We start from the raw sequence: 22299 nt of genomic DNA, 5'->3' as shown, positions 1-22299 counted from the left end.
GGATAAATCTTCCTCTATTTTCTTTATTTGTTCTTCCCCTTCTTTTTTATTACTGTTCCTAGTTACGTTAAACATTGAGTTGTCACACATGACTACAAGACAAACGGGCACACAGAGAGGTTTTGATGAAACTAGTTAATATCAGTGTGTCTCATTAATCCCAAACTGTACTCTAATTCACTTCTAATTCCTTCCTCTAATAGATCAGCGGATACACAAAAACAGATCGTTTAAATGATGTCGTCTCTCTCTTCCTTTGTCAGAGATGGACTCCTTCCGCATCCTGCTTTACTCCCTCATCTTCCTGCTCAGCGTCTTCGGCAACATGCTGATCATCGTGGTCCTGGTGCTGAACAAGCGCATGCGGACCGTCACCAACTCCTTCCTGCTGTCGCTGGCGGTCAGCGACCTCATGATGGCCGTCTTCTGCATACCCTTCACCATCATCCCCAACATCCTGGAGGACTTCATCTTCGGAGGCCCCATGTGCAAGATCGTCTCCTACTTCATGGGTGAGGATGAGTTCCAAACTTGCTTCGATGTTCTGGGAATTAACTTTTCTTCCAACAGCTAGATGCTAGGGGGATTTATTTTACCTTTAAGCGGGGCGAGCAGTTAATTCTTCTGCAGTCAATTTTTAAATGAAATTCTAATTTGAGTGGCATTAAATTGGCCCATTATTTCCAAAGTCCTTCATGGAGTCACACTAAATGGAGATGTCAGGAACAAGGGAGAGATGAAAGGAATCAAATAATCTTATATAAGAAGGAGCAGATCGTTCAGCGGCCGGGTTAAAAGGCCTTTTTCTTATCCTAGAACTGAAATCTGTCCCTTTTTTGTCAGCCAGTCGTAAAAAGTGCTCCAGCTTTAGAATCGTGCCGGAAAATTGTTCGATTTCCAACAAGAGCTTTCAGCGAGGCTTTTCTCCAAGCTTCATTTTGCCTGTCAGAGGGTAACCATCATGCTCAAAGTGCTCGAACAGTCACACGTCTTCAGGAGTGTGACTGAGCGATGAGCTGGCTCCCATCAGGCCAGAGTCGAGGTGCCACGTGAGGCCTGAGTCACACCGGAGCACAAGACGCGGCAGAGAAACTGCACTACTTTCCCCGCCTCACTTTGAGCTTTGAAAGGTTGAGGAGAGCAAGTGAATGGTGAGGTCTGCAATCCTATTATTGTCCGGGAAATGCGATGCACCATCTGTGAGGACAGGCTTGCTGAATCTTCTTTTCAATTACTGGGTTCTCTGAGCTGTGATAAGGAGGAGGAAGGCAGGAGGGCCAGCTGCCTCGGACTTTAAATGCAAACCTTTTGGTATTTGGCCCCTTCGTCTAATACTTTAAATATATGCTTGTAATTATAGTCAAGGAAAGAGCCGCAATGTAGTTTGAATAATAAATTATCGTAAAATGATAAATCACTGGCATTCTATTAAACTGTGAATGATGACTTTAATGTCCTCCACTGCAAATTTGATAGATGTTACTTTGTGAAACAGCTGCCAAAATACTGCAATAACAATTTATCGGCACAATGTATGCCATGGTTAAGAATTTCATTAGTCTAGGAATTAATGTCTCAAAAGATGATCACAGAGCTGTATCAGAGGTTCTTCTGCTCTGCAAGGCTACAATTCTGGGGAATCCATCAGCAGCACTAGGGAGGGGCTGGATGAGGCTATAGCACCAGCAAGAATTAAAGTCCAGTTACACAAGAAAGTGCAAAAAATAACCAGAAAAGCAACTACCTTTGGAGCTGGTATGAGCTGTATTTTCTGCTAGAACAGTCTCACTAATGGTGCAACTTTTTGTAAGCCTTTTCTCTGTGTGTTGCTTGTTCACTTCAAGGCGTTCCTGAGATTGGCATTCACGAGAACGGGTTGTACATTCGGACAGACAACCTGAAAACATAATGCCTCCGCCATTGCCAAGACCATGGCTCCACCAATAAGTAATCTGGTGCTGCCTATGGAAAGAACCCAGAATCATTGTACTTCTTGAAAAAAATCATTTAAATTCCCATCTACAAAGATGTAAAATCCATATCAATCAAACCTTCCCCTGATCTGAGCCTCCCATGAGCAAGTCCTTCCATCAGCCGAAACCAATCAATAACCAGGATCATTGTGACAGTCCTCACTCAATTCATTGTGTGGCAAACTTGTTCGGCAAACTCATCTGTCAGCACACGCCCATTAGACATATAATACACCATCCATCCTTCCATTCACCCGTTGGTCCATGCATCCATCTGTCTGGCCCTCGCTCGATAATCATGTGAATCATAGCCCCCGTACTGTCTCGGTGGCAGCTACGATCGATGTTGTAATATTCTGCGTGTGTGCATTTGTGTACGTGTGTCGCCCTCAATCCATGTTTGTGTTTTTGTTGACGGTCATAGTATGCAATTACTAACCTACTTACCAGCTCCCCCGTAAAGCAGTTTGCATAATGTATTTGAACTTGTTTTTTTTGTGGCTTCCAGCAAACCTTTACAGAACTGGCTACAGGTGCATCTGGCACCTATAAACACATTAATTCCATTTATAAAGTTGTTTTTGCCTTTAGGCTTCTTTATAGCAATTTTCAATTGAGAGAGTTAGGTGTGAGTTAAGAATTAACAGGCGTAGTTTCAGCTGAGGAATGTAAATCTTTCCCCCCAGGTCGAGGTGTGCTGAAAGACCCTGGACTCTAAACTCCAGAGTTTTGCTCAAAAGCGGGTTATCAAGCAGCGTAGTGCGAGTGTTTGCCCGACTCGTGTTTAATGAACAAGAAAAAGGATTAGAGCTTGTTCCTCCCGAGAAAGGAAGATACAGTGCAGGGGCAAAATGTGAGCATTTAGTCGGTTAGTTGGCTGGTAATTAACTTGGCTGCACCTTGTCCATAATCTCAGCAGAATATCCTCTCCTCAAAGATTAGCCTCTCAATACTGCCAAGTGTCAGGGAGTGAAGCTTTGATCAGCACGGCTGTCTGAAAACTCAACTACGATGGAATTTCTGCAGCTAAAACTGAGAAACAAGAGACATGAATATAACGGGAAAGTGTCCACTTTGTTTAATACATGCATGGAAAATGTAGCAACATCAGCAGCTGTATTTTATTTCTTGCTATTTGAATACCATATGTGAAGTGAAAGTGAGGTGTACGGGTTTTTCTGCTTTCTCTGCACATACAGTATTAATGATCTACAGCTGCTGAAGTCGTGTGTTAAGAGTTCCTGTTTTGTTCCACAAGGCCAAACAAATTGCTCTATCAGTGCTGCTGATCTCATATAAGTGTTTTCTTCCCTTGCCAGTAATAAAACAGATGGTCAAATGGACCTTGACTGAAATGCTGAAAAGGGTTGACGAATTCAGGCCTATAGTTCTCCTGGACAAGACTCTAACCCCTCAGACAAGAAGCACACTAGCCTTAGAGCTGTATGCGTTCCTTTATTGTGTCATAAATTCAAATCACTGGAGTATCAGTGGTACTCGTCTATAGATCATCTGGAAGTACACTTCCTTTCAGTATGAAAACCGATGTGCTCAACCTGCCAGCCATCGGTCTTTATAAGTGTAGGGTTTGAAAACATTGCTCATTTGAAGACGTGTGGCTCAATTTCAAACAGGCTTCACCATCTAAATGGGGCTTTCTCAGCTGAGCTACTCTTCCTCAAGTATCCATGAATGGAAAAATTACATTTTAAAATGTCTTCTGTTAAAAAATATTGAGTGCCGTTTTTCTGCTGTTTGATGGCGGAGATGACTGTCGTACCGACCCTGTCTCCTAAAAATAACTTGTACAACGCTACAAATCAAATGTGATATAGTGAGAGAAAGAATTGACAAACATTCACAAACATGAAACTTTACATGACATCCTCTGAATGTCAGATGTGCATATCATGCCATACCATGCTGATTGGCTGCTTCCAGCCTTTACGCTTAGCTCAGCTAACGGTCTTGTGGCTGTAGCTTTAGATTTACCTGACACACATAAGACTAGTAATGATCTTCTCGTCTAACCCTCTGCAAGAAAGTCAATAAGCCTATTTCCCATATGCCAAACTATTCCCTCAGAACCTTTTTCTATGCAAAGGTATAATAGTGTTTCTTTATAATATCATCTTCATTTTACCTACAATTGTTTGTACTAATCTCTTTATTTTTCACTTTGTCTTTCATTACTACTGTTGGCGTTGTAACGCACTTTACAAAAGTGCTATATAAATAATGCTTCTTCTACTCATTATGTTTATCATTCTTTTTGAGAAACAGACAAAAAGGCCTTCCTCTCTGTGTTCCATATTTTCACATTCAGTGTGAGCCGGCGCTGTGGCTGGGCATGACCGCCTTCAAGCATCAACAAAAGAAAACCCCCAGTGTGAGATTTGGTCTTTCTCTGTGCTTAGCACTTGAAAGAGATGTGTGGGCGTGCGAGACTTATAGTGCGAGACTCTTTCAGTGCCGGTGCACTGTTAAGATCTGCATCTCTTGACTGTGCCACCCACCTCCTTCTGCTTAGCCAGAGCTGGAGCTGGCTATTTTAGTTGGCTGGTAGTGGACAGTCAATCAAGATTGTGTCATGGAACATGCAGGAAGTCTTTACTGAGTCTAATGACAGTGATGGCTCTTTGACAACATTTTTTATTGCAATACTAGTTCTATGATCAAAAGATGCTAACGAGCCACCCTGCCCTTCCACCCATTGCAAATGTTATCAGCACATTAAATGGTCGTTATCAGTTGTTATCACTACCATTGTAATTCTTCAGACGGTGCAAACTGAACCCCGCTCGTTGTCAAACGGTTGCCATTTTAAAAATGTTGTTAACGAACAAACTAACAGTTTTTTAGATTTATGCAACAAAACTAGGTTAGGTTTAGATCATGGTTTGGGTTAAAATAAGTATGTTGGTGTCAGAAGCTTAAATTATGTAAGCTAAGTACATTACGTAATTGAATATGCATGTTAAAATTAGTCAACGTTGACTTTTGGTTTCACATGGGACTTGGCATGTTGGGTGAAAGTCCTTTTTTTGTTTGACTCGTCCATCTACCCCGATCTCTTCCCAACACTGACTTTGCTGCTCATTATACCATTACATTACATTAGATGTCATTTAGCAGACACTCTTATCCAGAGTGACTTACAGTGAACTAACTACAGGGACAGTCTCCTCAGGGTTAAGTGCCTTGCTCAGGGGCACAATGGTGGCAGACCTGGTATTGAACTCACATCCATCTGGTGTTGTATTTGGAAGCCATACCACTAGACCACTAGACCACTAGACCATCACCTCCCATACTACGTCACCTGACTTCCTCCTTTGCTCACATCATAATTACTACGGCCACTATAGGTTGCTGTCTACAGATTTGAACCTCCCTGTGGTGATACAGCTTACCAATATTTATTTGCATTCTCATTATCTGTAATTCACAACACCAGAGATAGTGATAACATTGGAAAGTGTAAGTCACACTTAAAGCTAGGGTCGGTAACATTAAAGCCAGAATGAGTAAGCCTGATTTTCAATTCTATCCAACCGAAAAACCCTGCCCAGTATTGCCAACTCTTTTCCAAAGAAAGAAACTCGTAGCACTAGCTCCAACAGTTGTTAAATCTAGCAACAAGTTGGCAACACTGACAGCCCCTCCCTTCAGGCCCCCCTCCAAAGCCCCTCCTCCAAAATGATCATTATGAAAGTAAACATGTATCAACATGCCATGCACCTGACTCTTTCCTCTCATGCAGTATCTGTACCTCATGTCTCTCACTGGGGAGTTGTGCATCCCAGTTTTAAGATAATAAGCACAGTGGTTTGGGTTTGATGTAGTATCCTGCCAGGTCTCATGTCAGTGTAACTGCAATCAAAAAAATTACCCTTCTCACAAAGAGCTGAAATGCTTTTAATAATGCACAGCAGAGTCTCTGAGATTGCTCACGGAGCATAAAAGGCATTCAGACGTCTTTTCGTGATGAAGACGTTCTCTTTGTTCTGGAGTATTCCTACTAGTCAGCGCCTTTGTTCTGTTGGAGCAGGAATAAGATAAAGCCTCCTGCCTCTATCCGACTCCACATCGAATCCCACACCAAATAGCCCACAGTTCTCTTTCTTCTCTAAATTACAGATTTTGCAGTTGACAATATACCCTAAATCCTTAATCTTTTAGCTTCTGATAACAAAGCTTATCACAATAGAAAGGATTGGTTTGCAGAAAAGACCATCGCAAAAGGCTGATCCCGGAGAGTATGAATTGTTCAGTCCACCACTCAAATACTTAATATGGTTTCTGTAGATTGAATTGCACCATGTCCAGAGGAGTATATATAATGACTTCCTCCCATGAATGATAATTCAAAGCTATGGTTTAGACAGGATATGTCCTTCTGTCGCGCAGGAACAATGGATCAGTGTGGTGAATTTATTCCCTGGGAGCTGCTGCAGGTATGGGCTTATTAACAAATTTGTCTTAACCCATCTTACCCTCAGAACACAGCCTTGCTCCCTTTTCTGCAGGTTATGCATATTCATACATGCAAATACAACTTGGTCTTGTCTCTGAAGGAATTTAACTCTCGTTGAACCCCATAGAGACAATGTCCTTGGATAATCACAGATGTGCTAGCACTATGGAGAGGAGATGGGTTTTATCCTACAAATGTTTTGACTCTTAAATTGAATTGTCTTGTAGCCTTTAAGCCTGATTAACATGGCGGTGTTAATGGAGGTGTTTGGGCTTGATTTGATAGATGGATTTTATGGCAACGAAAGTGAATCGTTCTTGTATTGTAAGAGTGTGTTCATGCTGATCTTCGGAAGTAGTTGCGGCTGCTGTATTTTGTGCCGTCAGCAAGGAGACGGATACTGTGTATTTTGAAAGGTGTTACCGTGTTTTATGCTAAACTAAGATAACCGCCTCATGGCTGCAGCTTTATATGTACTGCACAGATTTCCTTGTTTAACCAAAGCAAATCACCATATTTCCCAATGTAGAGATATCTTGCCTGGGACAACAGTGCTGAACAGACCAACTCTCTAAATGTTTTCTTCTCGTCTTTTCTTTCCTGCAGGGATCTCTGTCAGCATCTCCACCTTTAGCCTTGTGGCCATTGCCATCGAGAGATACAGCGCCATCTGTAACCCGCTGAAGTCTCGCTCATGGCAGACCCGATCTCACGCCTACCGCGTCATCGCTGCCACCTGGGTGGTGTCGCTGCTAATCATGGTGCCCTACCCGGTGTTCAGTGTCCTCAAGTCTTTCCCTAAGGCCAATGGCACTGTTGGCCACATGTGTCGCCTGCACTGGCCTAACAGGCAAGCTGAGCAGTCCTGGTAAGTACTGGTGGGACTACTTCCTGTCAGGTATGGGTACATTTATGACAACATCAACTTAACAAACATGTATATGATCTGATTCCAATGATAGAAGAAAAAACGTCTATTTAGTGGACGTGCCTCCATAGCCTTGACAGGGAAGAGTAAAAGATCAATTGACGGTGTCTGCTTTGCTTTGGTTTGCAATGTGTGGAAACACTGATTTAAATTCAGTGTAATTGGGAAATTTACATAGGCCTATGCATGATTAAGCAGAAAGTCGCTTATTTTTTTAAGCTGCGCAATCAGACCACTTTCCACTGATTGCTCACAGTTGGAGTATAGATTGCTAGCTGATTTGGTCATTTTCATAATAGTGTTTGTACTACAATGTGTGTTTGTATAAGCTAGTTTGTCAAAAATATTAGTATTTCAATTTCTGTAAGTGTGGTGTGGAACTTAAGCTATTAGCATTTACCAAATGTCTTTTCGGTGTAGCTGTAAAATGGATCTACTGCCTTCCAGACACTCAGTATAAAGCAGTTAAATGAAAGTGCTTTGTCAGAGGCTGGCTGACGTAGCTACTTCTTGCAGGGCTAGTTGGTGAGCTACTGTAGCTTGTGAGCTAACGGCTGACATGCTAGCCAGCCAGGAACATTCTAGTCACAACAGCTCTGTGAGCTTCTTTCAATTCCCTCTGTAATGTGTTGTTTACTCCCCCTCGACATTTCATTCTCACGATTGTACGTCATTTCCATAAGGAGGCATTACAAAGGGGAAAAGAAGGCTCTCCAAGATAGCTTGTTTGTTAGCTAAGTTGCTACGGAGACAATAGGCTAAATCCACATACAAAATAAATATTTATAACACTGACTCCTGTCTCATAACAGTCAGAAAACAGTTCTTCTTTTGTGAAGTGTTTTTCTTTGGCAGAGGAGGTTAAATAAAAGTGTAGGCCTATAGTGAACCACAACCTATTTGCTACAATAGCTTTCGCCATTTTGGACTCTCAAAGATCAGCACTGTAAAAACAGCTTGCGGCCCAAATTTGCATGTCAAAATTCACCAAAGTTAAACTGACTTCGTCCCTATGAGCAAATGCACTTATTGTGGTGATTTCATTTCAATTATTACATTTGGCTCAAAAAATGCTGATGTGACCGGGCCTTTAGTGTTTTCTCCCTCTAACTATCCAAGTACTAATACGAGAGGGTTAAGAGTCTAGCTAATGATGGAGAGAGGGTTCTTCAATGTGGTCATTTTATGCTTTAACCCCTGGGCTGAAGCTGTAAAGGTGGTGTCTGAAAAATTAATGAAATCATTTGGTGGGAGACAGTTTTTTTTTGATGAAAAAGGTGACCGGCAGCTCCTGTTGAGGCATAATTAGAGACCATATTTTCTAGCATGGCAGGGGTTGTCCCAATAGAAACGGAGAAGCTGGGACGGAAAGAAGAGCCATCATTAGACAAAGATACTGTAGATATTGTGTCTGAAGTCAGTATGGGTGCTGAAAGGACACAAGTTATGGTGTTGCCATCATTTTACATGATCGTTTCTATGCTCATAACTGCACACTGTAAAGGATGGAAGAGTAAAGCTTGTGCAAAATGTCAGGAGAGAAACGATTATCGCTGCTAGAGTCCGGATTGTTCGCCGTTAGGAAAGTCATCCATCCAACTACATGCCCTCTGAGGACCAATACATGCTGCTTTGTGGCTAAAATCACCCCAAGTAGATGAATACACAGCCATGGACAAGCTATATTAGAGCATCTTGGGATATACTCCTCAGGGGTTCTCATAGATCTGTCCATAAACAACTTAAGGTCCTGCAGGATGGCGCAATTAAATTGAAGAAAAAGCTGAACATGGCAGAACCTTGTACGTCTCCCTACTTGACAGCCTTTTGTGGTCGAACACTCTCTTTTCTCTGACTATCTATCAAACTGTAAAGCTTCTCTGGGAAAGACGAGACAGTGGGAGACCAGATAATTATTCTGCTCGGTGAGGAGGAGGAAGAAGAAAGTGGAGGCTCAGATGTCAAAAGTCCAGATGTGTCACTAAGTATGCGGACCTTTCAAGTTTTAATTCTCAGTTTCATTTTTATCCATCTTGACCAATTACACCAGGGTTAGGGCTTAAAGCTCAGCTTGAAGGGAGATAACACCTGTTCCATCTGCTTCTCGCTCTATGAAAATGGCACTTCTTTTTGCACCTAATGAAGCAGTGCAGAGAGTCACTGGAGGATCCATTTTTAGACTGAGATGATGAGCAAATGATTTCAAGACATGTAAAAGAGCCATACAATGGTTAATGATCCAATTTAATGATTTTCAATTGTTTTAATCATTCTTATGCATGGTGCGAATGGACAATTTTACACAGAATGGAAAATCATAGCAGCAGAAGTACTCCGGAAGGAGGAATAAACGTATTCATTGAGGCAAACTTCACTAGATAATGAAGACATTTTAATTTGACCAGATGACAGGGTCCTGATACTTTGATACTTTAGATAATGAGGACAGTGTTGTACTGATTAGACATTTTAGGAGAATATGAACTGGAACTGTAAAATACAACACAATTAGTTTTTCACCTGAAATATTGCAGAGAAGGTTGCAGGACTTTTTAAGCCCTGATTAGTGGCTGCAGGCCTCCGCTCAGCCCCAACAATAGTTTTTGAGAAATTTTACTCAAAACAATTAATGTCAACACATTGTGGAGCTCGAGGAAAAGTCAGTAGGATTCCTCCTCTGTGGACCAGGAATGTCTGTACAACATTTCACAGAAATCAATATAAAAGTTGTTGATGATGGAATTGCCATCCATAGAGCCATGCTGCGGCTTCAAACTCATACAAGAGCAAATCAAAACTCTGCAAAGGAAAACAAAGATCCAATTTCCACGTCTCCCCATCACAGGCTGAGTTTATTTGTAGCCGTGTTTGTAGTGCAGACGTGTGTAACATGTGACATCCTTTGCTTTGATAGTTAATGTAAACCAAACTCACTTTTCCTGGTTGATAATCATGTAGCTTTCAGGTGATGTGAGAACACAGGGAGCTACATTTGAATATTCATTATGCCGTCCATCTGGGCTTCCCCCTAGAGGCAAAACAAGCACAGATATCCACCGTATTTATTTGCTGTTCCCGCACTCCTACACGTTCACTTCCTGACAGCTTTTGTCGAACAGATTTTCCACAGTATCAAACAGCCAGCTGATGAGATGCTTTGACTGAATGAGAACTGAAAGAGGGGGGGGGGGGCTGCGCAGAGTTCAGAGGGTTGCCCAGGAAGACATTACAATATCAGAGCATGAATTAAACTTCCCCGCTGCCGTCGCTTTCATCTGCCCACTGATGTGCAGACATCGGTGCGTTCTGTGATTATGAAGGATCAAATGGAGATGTGGCTGCAAAGAAGATTTTTTTACGATCAAAGTGACACCTGTACAGGTTCTTTATCTTATTTATTTATGGGATGGTCTTTATAATTTCCTTTTTTTACTATAATTGTGCCTCCCCCTCAATTCCCTTTCACGTAAAAGGTTTTATTCGTTTGATGCGTCAACGACGAGACATTTCTCCGTTCTCGACTGAGATGCAGAACATGTCTTTGGGTCGAATTTAAGACATTAACTTTGAAGGATTCTGTCAATTCAGTTATTCTACTATATTCTTGTTTGTATTATTTGTAATGGAATAAAACACTTTCATTTTCCAAAAGGTTTGATGTGTTTTTTAATGCGGGACGTTCACGGACGTCATTTAATGATGGGGATTTCAGGCGCCCGAGATTTGATGGTTTATATCTTCTCATTTTAACAGTGCAATTAAAAAGTGTAAGAATGTGCCGATAAAACTTATTTAGCAGTTCACCTCTATTGATAGATGAAAACTATTTTTAATTTTTTTTTAACTATACTAGTCTATACTTTTATAACTCCAAGAGGTTTGTTATGCAACTCATTCATTATACTTTACAGCATTTTTAAAGCCGGTCTTATATAGAATATATGCAGAGTGATATCTGCAGTCAGATACTGACGGAGGCTCTGAGTCCTTTGAATTTTGTACACTGTTGAAAAATTCCCCTCAATGTCAATGTTTTCTTCAGTTTTGTTGCACTTACTCACTTCACTATGTTTTCTTTGAGGTGCCATCAATCCATGCAGAGAGAGCCGTGATCATTATTCTTTCTGTGCGAGGAAAATGGAACATTTATGATCAGAAAGCAGCCGAGTACACAGCCTGGAGCGGCATAAAATGTCTCGCAATTGTCAAATTACAGCATATTTAACGATGTCATTTCGGAAATGTCTTCTGGAAAAACATTTATTTATGTTGTGTTACATATAGCCATGTGTACAGTGTAAAGTATGATGTGCTGTTTCCATACCACAGTGTTGATCGTGTCGAAAACCCTAACCCTAACCCTCAGTTAAACGGATGTCTAATACCTTCTTAAAGAAAGTAGTGTTCAGTAGTTTTGATCCAACAGGTCCACCAGGTCCACCTCACTCAAACTAACCTCATGTGTCCTCATGTTGGGAGGACATGATCATGACAGCACATCATGTTTGTGTGCAGAGTGCACAATGTGTCCGGCCACCGGCTCCAAACAAATAGGGGGCAGATTTTCACTTCTACTCCTGGGTCCATTCAATCTGAATTTACAGTCATTAGTTTAAAAAAAGACACACACAAAATAACACTGCTGTTCATAATCGCAACTTCGGCCCATACTTAAAGTTAGCCATCTTTGCGTTTGTGCCACTAACTGGGCGCTCCACGTGTACGCTTTTAATATTTTGTTTATTGGACTAAGTCTAAAATGGCAGAAACGAGAAAACAACTGTTACTTCTTGACTTTCTGTTGATAATTTAGTTCATTTTGTTTATGTTTTAAACTAAAAGTCTGGCCATATCTTACACATTGTAGTCATTTTAACCCATTTTAGCATTTTCTCACATTAAATATTCTTCTACATCTCTGGTTCTGCTGCATCGATTTGTATCCTCTTTTGTAAAAAAGCATTTGCACATAAAATTGGTAGATATATGTAAACACGGCATCAGTAAAAGGACCAGAGTAAAGCAAGTATAGAGGAAGGTTGAACAACAGGGGGTTGAAGAGCTTGCGAGCCTGCAGGGAGGAGAGGCAGAACTGGCCCTGGAGGCTGAGGTACCTTTTGCCAGACACCACGGGTGTACAGAGAGCTGTTAGGAGGGGTCAACCATCTGCAGGGCCTCCAGCGGCAACATACGCCGAAGGTGTATGAGGAAAGAAAAAAAATACCCTAAATTCACAAGCAAGTTTTTCAAGCTGTAGTTACATAATCTCATGTGTTTGGTTGGTTTTGAGGGCTGACTCCTTTCCCTGCATCTCAGAGTTGTTTTTTTCTTTCCACTCTGGCTGTTTTTCAGGTATGTGCTGCTGCTGTTCACTCTGTTCTTCATCCCGGGAGTAGTGATGATTGTAGCCTACGGTCTGATCTCCAGAGAGCTCTTCCGAGGAATTCATTTTGAGCTGGGCCAGAACACAGAGACCACCACCGCCGGTGAGATCCATCATACATTAAATCTAAAACTCCAACAGGCTTTCAGCTCACATTGATTTAGTTCACACTGAGGATGAAAACATCAATTTCATGTTTATAGACCTGTATGTGATAGCATTAGAAAGAGAGGCTCCAGCAGGATTTCTAAGGTTGAACATGACAGCTGCCAGAAATAACAGAATTCCAATCAAATACATAATTTTTAATGTATTTTCTAGTGTTTTGCACTTTCTAATAGGAACAAACCACCATTCTCAGGCAAACAGATAATGCAGCTGAACTGAAGGGAGATTGTCTCAATCAGAGAATGACATATTAAGTCGTGCCTAAATATAGACTTATTCTCAGTCGTCTTTATACTACTTGTCATGTGTCTTCATGTGCGTTTGGATTTTCTCTGCAGACCCACAGATAGCATTTCCATAGAAAAGGACATATCTGTCAGGTACAGCTGAAATATGGTCCCTTCTGGAGAATTATTACTGCTGTTGTTACCGAGTGCATCAGGGGCAACAGTTTCCATGGAGTCTTGTGTGTGATTCATCAAGGTTGAGACGATCTGAAATAGCCTTCAGTAGCAACTATTAATCTTTTATCGTTGGCATTTAGTCGGTGTTTTGTGCCTGCTGTAAATACTCCTCCTGTTCACACTGATCACTAACATATCAGAAAGTCATTTGCAATGAACTCTATTTTAAAACGTTTGATTTAATTTAGGGCCAAGTGCTACTGAAAAGATGTTTAGTGTTGAGTAACAGATAGTTTGGATGTTTTGAAGTGAGGTTGCATGAGGCACACATCACCTGCAGTAGACGGCGGTCGGCACGGCCCCAGTTTGGAGGAACAGACAGGATTAGACTCCTGCTGGTGCTCCTGTGGGCGGAGGCAGCAGCAAAATGTATTTTAGCCACTTAAATCAAATCAATATCCATGTCAAGTGTATGCTATATTTAGAGTTATTTCACCGCTTCACTTTCCTGTCAGTCAACCCTTTTCAACGGGCAATTGAAGCTGTTAACTATGCTCGCTTCAAAGCCACCAGACTCCGTTGAGAAAAACTGGGATTTTACCTTTCAGAACATGGAAGGTGCTCATTTATTGTGTGACTTTGGTGTTTTCAAGGGTTAGTTTGGATTCACACAAAAATATTATGGATGAAACTAACGATTATTTTCACAAGCAATTAATCTGTCAAAGGTGATGTCTTTAAATATCTTGTTTTGTCAGTCCAAAACCCAAATAATATTCATTTTAATATGATATAAAACAGAGAAAAGCAGGAAATCTCCATATGTGAGAGACATCAACAGTGTTTTTGCATTAGAATTGACCCTAACTATTAATCAATTGTCAAAGAAATTGTCAATCGCCTAATCGCCAAGTCGATTAATTGTTGCAGCCCTAAATAACAATCGACAATCTAACTGATCGAGGTAGACCAGCAACTCCCGTGTTCTGAAGTAAAATGACTGTTTTTCTCAAAGGAGTCTGGTGGCTTTGAAGAGATCTCAGATAACAGCTTCGGTTCCACGTATTTCCGACAGATCTGACGGCAAAGATAAAGCGGTAAATATTCTGAATCCACAGCGGTACATTTCTTAGCTTCCTGCTGGTACTCCTGTCTGCTTCTCCAAACTGAGAACGTGCTGACCGCCATCTACTATAGGAAATACACTGACTATGGATATGTACCTCATACAAACCCACTTCAAACAATACAAACTATCCCTTTAACACTTTAAGTCCACCGAAGCTCTCCAAATGTAAACCTTCTGACCCTCCACAGGCCAGAAGAACTGTGTAGGAAAGGTCGTCCCAAGGTCCAATGATGACGACGATGGTTGCTACATCCAGGTGTCTAAAAAACCCTCGTCCGCTGTGGAGCTCCACACCCTCTCTGCCTCATCTAGCGCCACCCAGGCCAAAACTGAGCGCGCACGTAGCAACACCTCGGAGGCCAAGCTGCAGGCCAAGAAGAGAGTCATCCGCATGCTGATGGTGATCGTGGCGCTCTTCTTCATCTGCTGGATGCCCCTGTACTCAGCCAACACCTGGAGGGCCTTTGACCTGGTGTCAGCCTCCAAAGCCCTCTCAGGAGCGCCCATCTCCTTCATCCACCTGCTGTCCTACACCTCGGGCTGTGTCAACCCCATCATTTACTGCTTCATGAACACGCGCTTTCGCAAGGCCCTGCTGTCCACCTTCGCCTGCTGCTGCCGCAACCGGCTCTGTCGCTGGTGGTGCAGGAGGAAGGAGGGAGGAGAAGACGGCATCAACACCACATCCATGGCCACGTCGATGGCCACCTCCATGTCCAAGTTCAGCTACACCACCATCAGCTCCGCCGGCACCTGCTGAGCCTCGGGTGGAGCTGGGTGGTCACATGAGAGGTTGTCAGGGGGCAGCGGTTACTGTGTGCACCATCTCTTTAAATCTTCATCTTAATATGCTATGAGTCATGCGCTGAGTAATATTCCTGCCCTCGTTTATGAAGCCTTTTTAAAAAGGTCTCCTTCAAATTCTGTGTGCATGGTTGCAGAATGTGAGGCGGGCAAAACGCTGTTTCAGTTTTGTGACATTCTTTTTCTTCTGTTTAATTGGCAGCATCCGCTTTGTTGCATCCCGAAGAGAACATCAAGTGCCTGTGCTCTTTGTGTGGCTTTGTTTGTCATGGTAGTTTGTTCACTGGCTCACTGACATTTGAGTGAAAACTGCGTTGAAAATATGAATCCTGTGTACTTGTAAATACTGTTTTTATGTTCTTACTGTGCCAAAGGTAAATACTGTTGAACAAGGAGGACTTATTACCTCAGTAATGAATCAGTATGGAGTTCATATCCTTTTGTGTTTAATGTGGTTTGATCTTCAGTCTGTCTCCGTTATCAGAATTATTCTGCTGAAGGCTACTCTGGAGATTGTCGGGTCACTCATTTCTGAAATCTTTGAACAGCAAGAACTCTGTCTCTTTACACTGAGAGATTTAAAAAGGGTACAGTTAGTCCAGATGTTTCTGGACACTGCTTCTTACTTAGCTCTGACTTAGTGTTTCGCTCTTATTGAGTTATGTTTCATCACTTCTTGTGTGTACAGCAGATCTTCTGCGAACACCAAAATGGACTGTTTTGCAGCACCGCTCTGTGATTCAGGTGGATAAGGCAGATGCGTCTTTACATAAACATCTCCACGATAAACATCTCCACGATAAACATCCGAGGACTGTAATTAAGTCTTTGCATACATAAATGAGAAAACCTGGTGTTTAGAATGAGGCAATTCACTCGTGTTCATCCACACTGCAGCATGACAAACTGGGATCAAACCGGCTTGGTCGTGGAGCCTACATTTCCTGTTTCCACTGCAACGAGTGTTTGTAGAATACTGATGCAGACATTAACATGAGGATGGGAACTGTTAGAGAAAGTGCACATCGTCCACCCGTAAAAAGGCTGATTGCACCTGCGAGTTGATCCAGTCTGACCTTGCTACACATGGCACGGAAAAGTGCTTTAGTCAAACTCACCTTTTCGTCTCAATTATCTCTCTGGTGTCTTTTATGTACTGACTCTGCCTTCCGCTGCAGTGCTGCCAATTACTCTGAGCATTACCTAAGTACAAAGACCCCGTCTCCCGGCTTAGACTAATGAGGTGTTTTTCAGGGACCCTCTCCTCTCCTGCAGTGCAAATCTCATGGCTTTGCCTTTGGAAAACTGATGACAAGTTGCTCCTCTGACGTGCCACAACTGAGCCCGTCAATTCATCGATAATAACACAAATACATATATACATATATATAGATATATTCGTCCAATCCTATTCTCTATGCAGCTAGCTTCAATAGCTAATCCAGAGGATCCTTTATGTGTTAGCTTTGGTTTGAAATGATATATGTAAAAGTCAAATGTTTCTGAAAGACTTTAAGATGAATTAAGTCTTTCTTCAATGTTAAGGCAGACTTGTTTGATTGATGATTTCTTGATTCAAAGTAAATAGCAGATATTATTTTGACAGGAGATGATGTTCATTTACAAGTTTCAAATTGCCATGGAAATTATTCATAACTTCATTCATGAATTCATTCAATTCTGCCAAAATATGGAAATAATGCTGTCGCAGTGAATAATTTTACATCCCATTAGGATATAAAGCAGACTGGATGTTATCAGTTGGCCTCTGCAACTCAAAAATATCTGGATTTGTGTTAAACGGTGAGATGTAATACTTTTGTCCTGCATACGGTGCACGTTCACAGCTTAGTGCTGTCGTCTCATCACTTTCAAGTTTGGTCCTCTTTTTCACGTCCTCCATTGCCTAGCACTCCCTGTCCCTGCAGCCCCACCCTCCTTTTTATCCCTGTCAGTGCAGAGGCGTATGAATACATGAATGGCAATAGCGTGTGGGTGACAGCTGAGATTTGCAGGCACAAGCGCTGTCCGAGAGCAGTTTACAGGCTGTGGCAGAGGTGGCAGCGAGTTCGGCAGACAGACAATTGGCACACAGAGAAGAGCCTGACTTCTTAACACCTCGTCTGGCGGCCGCAACTGTGTGCGCTTTTGTAATTAAAGCAGGAGACGATGAGTAATTTCTTTGCAAGCCAACCTTGCGGATTTAATTCACTGTCTCTGTGCACCTTCCATCAAATTTGTATTTATTTACATGTTTTGTTACGTTCAGAAATTGCAGCCTATAGTTTATTGAATTACAAACGGTTAAGTATGTTAAATTACCATAGCGGAGTAGGAATAAGGACTATAAGCCTGTTATCCAGAGCTGGTACTATTTTGTATTTAATGGCCTGTAGATTTACAACTTCTGAAAATAAATCTCAGTCTCCAGTCATTTGCATTATGAATGAACAGTGCAACAACTTATGGTATAACCTTGCTCTCTAAAGGTTGTGGTAAAAGCCTCCCAGAGAGGCAGAGATTTGCTCTTGAAAATGTTCTGTTTTTATATCCGTTTTTTATATTTACCTCAGCAGGTTATGCATTATTAAAATGAGCAAACCTCCCAGATTTAGAGCTGCTCGCCTGCTCCAACAACTTGCCTGGCTCCATCCAAAGTTTTAAAAAGTACACCTTCCAGCACCCTAAGCTAATCAACACGTGTCGGGGGTCTATTTCCCAGGTGGCTATTTTTTAAAGTCCGTAAAAAGCAAAAATAAAAATGTGTTCCGAGTTTGTCAGACCATTTGAAAACGTGTAATTAACCAACCAGTCAAGTTGGGATTTTGATTTGTATGCGAGATGGCCAGTACAGTAAGTTAGTCTTATAACTCGCGATTACAAACTAACTACAAACTAAGCTAACCGGTTGTTGTAGCTTCACATTTAGCATGAAGTGGTATTAATATTCTCGGCAAGAAAGCGAATAAGCACATTTCCCAGAATTATTCCTTTATGGCTATATGGAGCACTTCCATCTTTGCAGTCCTCTGCTCAGTAACTGTGAATGTATCCTGAAAAGGTCTGTTACAGAGAGAATTGATTTTTTTTTACCATAACACATTTAGTTGACAGACTCCTGAATAAATAAGGTAAAAATGCAACTCCAGGGCTGAGGAATTGAATTCTCCCCCTGTCCCCACAACAATGCCGGATGCAAATTGAAAGCGAAATGAGACGGAGGCATGGGAGTGTGCACACCGCTTTCTCTCTTATCTCTATCGCCCTCAACAAGAATCCCATTAGGTGCTCCAGACGGCACACAAAAAGAGAAAAACTCTTCAGTTCTGCGCACGACACATGGAACAAATTTGGACCATCTCGGGACACGAAAGAAGTGACAACACAAAATATAAACTGCAGAGTCAGATTTCATAAATGTCACTTTTCTGGCAGTGAAAATAGTAACCTCCTCATATTTGTGATGATTCATGAGGCATGACATTTGTGCTCTTAAGCTGCTCATTATGACTTTGCTCTTAGTTAACCTCTAGCTTGGAGGATCTTCATGTTTTCACTGTAGATCACACACACTCACCTTGCTTTAAACAAAGCTGCTTTTCTTGATTCCTGAAAAGTTGACTGCGGGAGTTACGAGATTTTCAGCTATCAGCAAACACTGACAAAGCTCTCATAAGTAAATTAGAAGAAGTTGTTTCTCAATTATTTATAATGGCTTATTGGGGGATGGCTGCGAGTAAAATGTGCCTCTGCTGTTTTTTCTTTCTTTGTGCAGAATCATTTATAATTGCAAAGGGATTTTTGTAGTTTTACCTCAGGCACAGAATGAAATATGTTGTTTTGGCCTACAGGTTCTGTACCTGAGAAACGTAGTTAATGCTCTCATCTGTTTTCATGTTCACGTTTTACTCAGCCTTACAGAGTACCTCCTTATAAAAAGGGAAAATGTGTCTTTGGTAGCTTTCTCTTCTCCCCTTCCTGAGTTACAGGAAGAGTAGAGTTCTCCTTTACACCTTTTGGAGGGAGAATCTTAAGTGTTAACAGTGTAAGTCTCGGCTTCAAGGAGAAAAAACGATAAGCAAACAGAAAACGCTGAAGTGAAGAGCAGGCGCAGAGGTGAGGTGATGGAATCATACATGTGGTTCTTTTTAGCGTTGGAAATCCTGCCGTGATGGTGAAGCCGTCTGCGTTTGTACGTCTACGTGCGCTTAATGTTTACCAAAGCACTTTCTGCTGAAGTCTTTTTACATTTTGCCACATCTGGTGCCTGCTTGTGCTACATTGAAATACTATTAAGTGTGTAATTGTAATTGTTAGTTGAAACAGGACGATACTACATGTCTGTGAAAGGTTTTAAATGTGCAGTTATTGATGTTTGTGATGTTTTGCTTTCACTGTATCTCCAGTATGATATAGTTATTATGATGCGGTCTTTGTTACTGGTTACACGTACGGTATTTTTCATTCCAAATGTCCATTGTTTAACAAAAATAAATATTGGAGGAAAACACTGATGTGTGTGTGTGTGTGTGTGTGTGTGTGTGTGTGTGTGTGTGTGTGTGTGTGTGTGTGTGTGTGTGTGAGGGCATGTGTGATTTTCTTCACTACAAAAATATGATTCTGGTATAAAATCTACGAGATGATAAACAGTATCTGCCTCCGGAGAAGTTGCTCTCCACCGAAGTTTGAAAACACTTTCACATCTTAAGCAGAGCTGAATAAGTATTCAGCAGGAAACAACAAACAATGGCAAGTCACCTTCCCCATCGAATACATGAATCAAAGTCCTCGGCGGACGAGAAGCCCTCAGGAAGTTCAAACTCTCATTTCTGTTCGGCGATGAAGAAGAGGCTGAATGCTCGGGAGTGATTGCCATAGCAACGCAGCCCGACCACAACTTTAAAATCGGTCGTCTTTTCAAGTTATCCTTCAGAGACGTGCTCGCCTTGTGTGAAAACAGAAACACATTTGTTTTTTTCCTCGGGCAGTGCAGAAGCCCATGAGGCTTTTTAAATATTTTACAGTCGGAGCGCACAGTGGAATATGCCGTGTTCCCTGAATATTAATGAAAGCTATGCTGTTTACTAATGTAATGGATATCAGTTAGAGGCTGCCGTCTGCTCTGAAAAACTAATGAGTAAGAGGAATTGCAAAACCTTATAGTTGGGATTATTTTTTAAATTTACATTTTTTAAATCTTATTAAGGGCGGTAAGTACATTTCTCCTGTAATGTTTTATTTGGATGGGATTATTCAATGAAATAAATAAATAAAAATAAGCAGAATATATACAGATAAATATAAAATAAGAGCATTAGTCGTTTGAAGCTTCATCAGCAGGTAGAGGTGCTAGGAAACTATTAATACCAGCTGTGCCAGCGTGCTCAGCTGCTTTGCATCAGGCTGATGATGTCACAGCCTGCAGACTTGTCATCGTCGGAGAAGCACAGGCGGCTCACTTCCATTCAAGTGCCACAGTAACAGTGCGACTGTGAGCCAACATGCTCAATACCAATACCTGGACACTGAAGCAGCGAAATGGAATTCAGCCATCATTCATTTGATTATTTACACCTGTGATTTTCCTACAGTGACATGTCAGAGTCTTCTGTGAAAAAGGTCATCTTACAAATAACATAGGCGTGTGACATCATCAGCTTAATTGATGCAAATGTACAATCAGCTGCCACACCGGGTACTAATTAGCTTCCTGATTATGCTTTTAAAGTCTTTTCTTTTTTTTGTCGTATGTCTGTCGTCAAATTTGATGATGTTGTTCCACAAAATTATTTTAAAAACCTTGTTAAAATACTACGTTGAATAAAGTGATAATGGGATTAAATGAGTTTGCCTTTTCTTCAACTTTCTTTAATGAATATAACTAGTCAGTTTCATCAACATTAATATATGTAGGCAGTAGGCTAATCCAATAAGGGCATAAAATAATGATGAAATAAAAGCTCCCTTATAAAAGCTGCTTATAGCAACATTATGCCACGACGTACATTTCTTCATACATTCCTTTTCGACTTTACAACGCTCTGGAGTTATTTATAATGTTTGGATCAGAAACAATCGTAAGCAGACACCACTGGAATCTAATTCTACAAACAGTATAATACTAATCGCCTAATCTTTATCTGCTACTGTGCAAAATCCCAGAAATACAGGGTAATAAGACATACAAAAACAAAAGCCGCACAGCATCTGAATGTTGATTTATAATCCGAATGTCAATGTTATGAATGAAGCTTCGGACTCTTCAGGTACAACTCGAGCTGCTATAATGAATACTTCTACGTTAATAATGGATGATATGTAATGTGAAAGAGGCTGCTTATTTTTAAGAACCCACAGAGAATGATCAGCCAAATCTGTAGTTCCCCTTTTAGCGTCTTTTAGCTCATTGTTTTGGTTTTACTGCACGACTCTCATCGTGTCGGCTCCAGATGCAGGCAGCTTTTTTTCAGCCAAAAAAAGCTTAATTTGTAGGGCTGTATAATGTCATTATTGTTTTACATTTGAAGCTTCTATTGGAGGTTTTTGAATGAAGCTTATCGTCATATTTTAATCAGTCTACCACTATTTCTTACTACTAAGTGAGATTCACAATCTGAATGATTTCAAGCGAGTGACAGTACACTGGTGACGCATCCTTATACGTTTCAGATGTTACTCAGATATTCAACACCTGTAAGGCTGCAGAGCTCCACACTGTCGTCAAGTCATCTGTAATTCCAACCAATAATGTGTTTCCTCGGCTCTGCATTCTGCAGGTGCCATTACTGATTCCTACACTATTTGTCATTGCTGCCTTCAGCCACAGGGTTCAGTAATGGAAGTCAACAGTGTAACGTCTAGGAAATGGACAAGGCTTCTCTGTTGAACCACCCCCCCCCCCCAACAGAGAAGCACAGACAGCTCATTTATCTTCTTTCCAAGCCTCTACCAGGTATGATAATGGCATCCTCACCTCCAGCCCATTTCTCTTTCTCTTCCTCTTCCTCTTCCTTCTTCCCATGAAACACAAAAC

The 22299-nt window shown here is 41.4% G+C and overlaps 2 protein-coding genes across 2 annotated transcripts in view; one reads left to right on the top strand and one right to left on the bottom strand.

Annotated features, from left to right (window-relative positions):
• LOC115018950 (cholecystokinin receptor-like) overlaps positions 1 to 17696 on the top strand; it is a 28099-nt gene extending 10403 nt beyond the window's left edge. Inside the window, exons 2-5 of the mRNA XM_029448233.1 lie at positions 264 to 512; positions 7057 to 7318; positions 12731 to 12864; positions 14651 to 17696. Of these exons, the coding sequence (XP_029304093.1) occupies positions 264 to 512; positions 7057 to 7318; positions 12731 to 12864; positions 14651 to 15222 (1217 nt within the window). The 3' untranslated portion in view covers positions 15223 to 17696. The remainder of the gene's footprint in view (positions 1 to 263; positions 513 to 7056; positions 7319 to 12730; positions 12865 to 14650) is intronic.
• Positions 1 to 22299, bottom strand: part of LOC115018958 (carboxypeptidase O-like) — a 73627-nt gene that overhangs the window by 27525 nt on the left and 23803 nt on the right. The gene's annotated exons all lie outside the window — the stretch shown is intronic.

The sequence above is a fragment of the Cottoperca gobio genome, chromosome 2, assembly GCF_900634415.1.
Source record: "Cottoperca gobio chromosome 2, fCotGob3.1, whole genome shotgun sequence".
NCBI classification, from domain to species: Eukaryota; Metazoa; Chordata; class Actinopteri; order Perciformes; family Bovichtidae; genus Cottoperca; species Cottoperca gobio.
This window is presented reverse-complemented; position numbering and strand designations above follow the sequence as displayed.